The sequence below is a fragment of the Argentina anserina genome, chromosome 2 (assembly GCF_933775445.1).
Source record: "Argentina anserina chromosome 2, drPotAnse1.1, whole genome shotgun sequence".
Classification (NCBI taxonomy): domain Eukaryota; kingdom Viridiplantae; phylum Streptophyta; class Magnoliopsida; order Rosales; family Rosaceae; genus Argentina; species Argentina anserina.
The window spans coordinates 14,181,547-14,188,252 of NC_065873.1; the positions used below are offsets into that span (position 1 = coordinate 14,181,547).

The 6,706-nt window shown below is 38.9% G+C and overlaps 1 protein-coding gene across 1 annotated transcript; it reads left to right on the forward strand.

Moving 5' to 3' along the window:
• LOC126783688 (pentatricopeptide repeat-containing protein At2g29760, chloroplastic-like) lies at positions 1–2,349 on the forward strand. Its single transcript, XM_050509200.1, has one exon. It carries the CDS (start codon positions 1–3, stop codon positions 1,837–1,839), a length of 1,839 nt encoding a protein of 612 aa, XP_050365157.1. The 3' UTR covers positions 1,840–2,349.
• The last annotated feature ends 4,357 nt before the right edge of the window (positions 2,350–6,706 follow it).

The window sequence follows — 6,706 nt, forward strand, 5'->3', positions numbered from 1 at the left end:
ATGGACCAAAAACTGCTGAAAATCTTGCAATCCTGCAACTCTCTGAAACAACTGAAACAGACCCACCTTCACATTCTCATCCATGGCCTCCAAGACAGCATCTTTATGCTCCCCAAGCTCCTCACACTCGCCTCCCAACTGGGTTCTCTTCCCTACGCTCATTCCATCTTCCAGCATTCTTCCTTCCCAAACGTTGTCGCTTACAACACTATGATAAAATGCTCCATAGGAAAGACCCGTGTGGACGCGTTGCGCGTCTATGACCAGATGAAGACGTTCCGCATTGCGCCGAATAGTTACACCTTCACTTTTCTTCTCAAAGCACTTGAGTCTTTTGAGGCACTTGAAGATGGGAGAGTGGTTCACGGTGACATTGTCAAGCTCGGGTTCGGCTCCAGCGTCGTTGTTCTGAACCACCTGTTGGATTTTTTCTCTAAATGTACGGGTGGGTTGGATTTTGATTCTGCAAGGAAGGTGTTTGATGAAATGCCTGAGAGGGATGTGGTGTCTTGGAATTCTATGATTGCTGGTTACATGGGTCGCGGTAGGGTGGAGCCTGCAATGCGGCTGTTTCACTCGGCGCCGGCGAAGAACACTGTGACGTGGAATTCTGTTGTTACTGGCCTTGCCAAGGTTGGAGAAATGGAGATGGCGCGTTCGGTTTTTGAGGAAATGCCGGAGAGAAATGATGTTTCTTGGAATTCATTGATAAGTGCATATACGAAGTTGGGGGCTATGAGCTCGGCGAGGTGTTTGTTTGAGAAAATGCCGGAGAAAACAGTGGTTTCGTGGACCGCCATGGTGTCTGGATACACTGCCATTGGAGATATTGAATCAGCCTGGAAAGTGTTCACTTTGATGCCGGTTAAAAATGCTATATCGTGGAATGCGATGATTGCAGGTTATGTTCATAACAACATGTTTGATCAAGCTCTTTCTGTTTTCCAGAAGATGTTGATAGATGGCAAGTGCAGGCCTGATCTGAGTACCTTGATCAGTGTGCTATCGGCCTGTACTCACTTGGGTTCTCTTGAACATGGGAAATGGATCGAGTCTTATATTAAGTGGAGCAAGTTTGACATGTCTGTATCTTTAGGAAATGCTCTGATAGACATGTTTGCAAAGTGTGGAGATGTAGAAAGCGCAAAAGCTGTTTTTGACAAGATGGACACAAGATGTATAATTACATGGACGACAATGGTTTCAGGTCTGGCTGTTAATAGTTGGTGCAGGGAAGCATTAGCTCTCTTTGAAACAATGTGTTTGAGAGGACCTAAACCAGATGATGTGATTTTCATTGCTGTGTTATCTGCTTGTGCTCATGGAGGGCTGGTGGACGAGGGCAAAATTGTTTTTTATCAGATGCAACATGAGTTTGACATCAAACCCCGAATAGAGCATTATGGGTGCATGGTTGATCTTCTAGGTCGGGCTGGAAAGTTGGAAGAAGCACTCAGTTTTGTAGAAAACATGCATTTGGAACCCAATGGCGTCATTTGGGCCAGTCTACTGAGTTCCTGTAAGATTCATGGAAATAAAGATCTGGTGGAGTATGTAACCAGGCGTATTACAGAGCAGGAACCAGCAGACCCCGGCTATTTAACTCTTGTTTCTAATTTGAGTGCATCAGTTGGAAAGTGGAAAGATGTGTTGGCCTATCGGCAAGTTATGAGACAGCAGGGAGTAGAAAAAGTTCCTGGTTGCAGCTCAGTCCAAGTGGGGAACAAGATAAATGAGTTTCTTGCTCATGATACAAGGCATGAGGAAAGAAAAGACATTTATGGAGTGTTGAATTGTTTAAATGAGCAGGTGGCAGCAGATGAGGTACTTTGGGGTTAGGTAGATCAGATGTGAGGATAGAACCAGAAGAGCACACTATGAAAGACATTAGGTTTTTGTAGAAGCAAGACAATTTCTACTGAAAGAACAGATGTTCGAACAAATTCTTTTGTAGGTGACTGGAACCAACACATTGATAAGGGAAACATATATTCACTGAAGGAAGGGTTGAAGCAGTGTAAGGGAAAGTTTCTTCTGTCTCTCTCATGACAAAAAAAATTACTATGGCTTGTGTCACCCTGGATCTTTCACTGTGTTGGACTAGAAATCTTTTATCAAAAGATTTAAGGAAGAAGTAATTTACATTTTTCATTCTGGGCTCCTTTTGTTTAAAACTTTAAATGGATAATGATGCTGACTGGCAGTGTGTTCTTTCATCCATCAGACGTCTACCATGATCCACAGACCACAACCTAGGCAGCAGTAGGACTGCCATAGCTTTAGTACTATTAAGTTTTGTGGACCGGCTGACAATTACTGTACTAAAGCTTGGTCCATCGCAAAAAAAAAAAAAAAAAAAACCTTCTCCTGAGCCTGCCGGCAGATAAATAAGCACTTGGTGCATTTTAAAAATTGTAAGTTCAGATGTTTCCATGAATTAGTTTTGAGATATACATTCAATTATATAGTTTTCTCCCCTTCTCTCTCTCTCTCTCTCTCTCTCTCTCTCTCTTCTCTTCTCTTCCATACAAGATGCATGTCAGCATGTGAATTGTTTCCGTCTATCAAATTCATGTTAGAGAAACTCTAATTTTCCTCAGGATTGCAGGGAATTCCGTTGGTGTCATTGCAATTATTATTTATTTCCAACTTCCAGGGTTGATGTGTAGACATTAGACTGTGTCTTTGGGACTGATAAGTAGAGAAGCTTGGTTTGATGCCCAGGTTTTATTACCTTATTTGTCTATCGTTTCTTTGATGGAGTGACAATTGACTATAGATATCTCGATTTTTTTAAGCCTTCAGATAGTAGCCTGGTGAGACATTTCTCACTTCTGTGGATCTCTGATTTGGTATCAGTTTTTCTTTTAGTGTTCAGACTTCAAAGTCACAATCACCCTCAAACGGAATGAAAAAGGTCAAGGATGCATGTTCATTATTTTCTTTGCTTGAGAAATTACATTTGCCTTATACTTCTATTAAGATGTGATGATTCACTATTCGAATCCTAGTTTCTGACCTTCCATGCTTAGATTTCCAGAGAAGATAAATGAAGCTTCAGAATCAACAATGTAAAGAATTATATATTTATTAGTTTAATAGGTGGACATTCCTCCTTGCTTATACAAGTACAAGATAGCTTACAGACTTATAACTGATTCTTTCTGGTGTGCACTTATTTGTCACAATTGGTGATTTTTCTTTTTGTGAGTGATTGTGATATAAGCTGTAGAATAGAATCAGCAGCCGACAATACTAAATTTCATTGTAATGCGGTCAGGCTGCTTTGCAATGTGTTGTGTTTCCACTACCATGGAAGATTGTGATCAATGTGATGGATTTGCATTACTTGATTATATTCATTATGCAGTTCTGTTCATTACTTGATTTATTGATCAGTGCCACCCTTTTGGAAATTATTACCAGAGTGCAGCAAAACACAGCATACCTATACAGAACTGCCATATCTGTGACCTGCTGGCTCTGCCATATCTGTAACTTACCGTGAGAAGTTACAATATGGTGCACAGATTATAACCCTATATGTCACTGCATAATGCGGGTAACATTGCCTTTAAATGTGATCTGATTCCATTATCTCATAAAGATGTGAGTCTTTCATCTCCATTATTTATTTGTGTTAATGTTAATTATTTCTTTCCTCAACTACTTGTGCCACGAAAGTGAGAAACAGTTTTTTCTTTGTCAAGTAAAGCATGAAGAACCTTTTACAAAGCTTTATTAGCTCTGTTATACATTCTATGTCTGCAGAGTGAAGTAGCTTTTCTAAGATTAATGCTGTGTTAGTGCTGAAGGTAGATTTACTAGCTTTGTTATACATTCTATTCCACTGCATAAGTACTGTGCTTTTATATATCCCTAGGTCTCCGATCACCTCAATTCCTCATTGCCAGGATCTTTTTCTTTGCTGATCAATGGGGAAAAAAGGGGCACTAACACATAATGGTACTGTTTAATGGAACCTAGAAAATATAGTTGGCAACCATATAGCTAGGCTATTATGTTCTGGTCCATAAATGTGGTTGAACACTGCTTGATATAATTGAGCATTATACGATTTATCTTGGGATAAATCCCATTCCCATATTTGTGCCACAAAGTGAGTGCCTTCTACTTGAAGTAAAACATGTTTATTAATGTCTGTTACCTCATGAGGAGAGAATATAGGAAATGCAGGCACTCCATCACGTTCGATTGTTCGAATATGTGGAAGAGAACATCAACACTTCAATCTTTTTCCTGTTGAAATTGTAGTTCAGTGAAGTTGGCAAGACAATGACAAATTGACAACGGCAGACAACCTCTCCGGCACTCCCAATCTGATCGAGTTGAACTTGAGAGAGTGACTTTAGTTACGGAGGAGGACATTCATGTGGCTTGTTATTGTTGAACCTGGGAAGGAATTCATTAGGTTGTCGGGTAGCTTGCAGGCTAGTGGTTTCGAGGTTTCCATTTTGCTTTGGTACAAAAACACAGAACGAAATGGTATTTGGTGATGCAAGTAGAACAAGAAGGAAGGTTTTTTCGATGGGAAACGAGAAGGAAGATTGACAAATGTGGAAGTGTGGCACTTTGGAACTTGTAGTAACACTATTGTCTTAAAAAAAAACTTGTAGTAACACTATTGGCCTGCTTATATATATGGTCTACCATAGGTCGTGTGCGTACTGCATACTAATACCTCAATAGTGGAAGATTGTTCCAAGCTTTGCGATTTCGTACTTTTGTTCAAGTCATCAACCCAAATCGACCACAAATTTCTCTCAAGATATAGAAGCCAACGCGTTATGCGTTAATGAAAATAGAAGATTTTAATGATGCAAGTAATCAAATCCTGTGCCTTTATGAATGCTATACATTTGCTCTACTAGTTGAGATTTTTTTTTCATTCGGCAAGAACAAACTACAACGATAATTATCTAAGACAACCAACAATTCCAAGGGAGTGACCAGCTCTACTAATTGAATTAGAATCGAGTTAGGTCGGAAATGGAATTGAGCAAAAATAAAAAAGGAATACACCTGTATGTGACATGACGTGGGGCAAATCGGTATGATATCCCTCTCATCCATTGTTTGATCCGTTGTGATCACATTCGATCAAGCTATCTGCATAACCAAATTCGTTACGCAATTTTGTTTGATGGATGATGTGACATAGCCGAAATACTTGATGAAATTGTAGCCTCATCTATACTCCAACTGCATGCGATGCCATTTTCATCAAAAAAAAAAACTGCATGCGATGCCATCAATTCTCCATTTGTTATGTTCATAAATTATTATCATGCCAAAACCAAATCTGTTGACACTTCGTCTCGATCAGCCTTTTGTTTTATAATGGTCGGTGTCATATATGAATATGTGGTGGCAAATCTCTGAGAATAGGAACCTCCCAACAGTACTGCTGAGAAAACAGAATACCTGTTTCGGTTAAAGGTATATATGAGAAGACTTATGCCGACCCGGCCGCGAGACTCGAACGTCTTTCGGTGATAAGGAAATTAGACGAATTGAGATTATTCTTTATGCCTGTAAAAGTTGGCAATCTTGTCCATTACTGTTCTTATATAAAATTTTTGATTGTTGTCTTGATCCTCTATCAAATAATTTGTAGTGTTCGATATGTGTAGTTTTGTTGTTATCAGTGCCATATATGATAATATATGTACGTTGAAAATTGATAAGATACTATGTCAAAATCTTATTCTTGTCAAATGAAAGAGTCATCATGTATTGAAGATCGTCGTACCATGACAATAATCTTTGGGAGGTGAGAAAAGAAGCCATCATGCTTGGCAATACGTTATATATGTCATACTCGGCAACCTGCTAATCAAAATAGAACCACGAAATCGTCGAAATGCTCGATATATAGCTATCCCTTAATATCACACAAACTTGGACAAAGACATAGCCACATAGGGATGCAATCAAGTGAAGCTACGCACTTGTTACATAAGGAATCTCCGCAATACGTTTTATAATAGCTAACCCAAAGTGCTTAAAATTCTAAAACTCTTATAATATATATCTATATGCATTCAACTGCATTAATTATGTTACCATGCATGGAAAGGTGATATGAAATAATCCCGTTTCTATTTAACTTCTCAAATGCAACTGAAGAACTTTCTTCTCAAGCTTCCCATCGAAACTAAATGCACACTATGCAATTGGCTGCTACTCGATTGATCCAGCATTAATGAACACATTTTCCCTAAATTGCAAGGAAGAGGAAAAAGAAAACATATCATGTTTGACTGACATGCATGTTTGAAAGTTTAATTTCATGCATGCACCCACTTAGCTTATCTCTTAGGGCACCAATGTCAGAAACGTACGGCTAACTATGCAAAAGAATTTCATTTGCAACAAAGAAAATATATAATAAAGTTCATCAATTATATATTTATCAGTGTCTAGTACGTTGCGTCCATAATTTGATTCATAACACAATGATTGGGATTGTATTGGCCATGAAATTAAGTCTATCCGTGCCTATCCTGTAATAGCTAGTTCGGATATCACAAATGCTTCGAATTCGAATATTTCAATATATATGTGGTCGTAGATAAGATGCCAACATCACATTGGTGGATGCACTTATAACCAGTGAGAAAAATTATGCAAAGACTCGTTCCTTTCCCGTTAGGGCACTGTAGCCTTCAATACCTTCATCAAT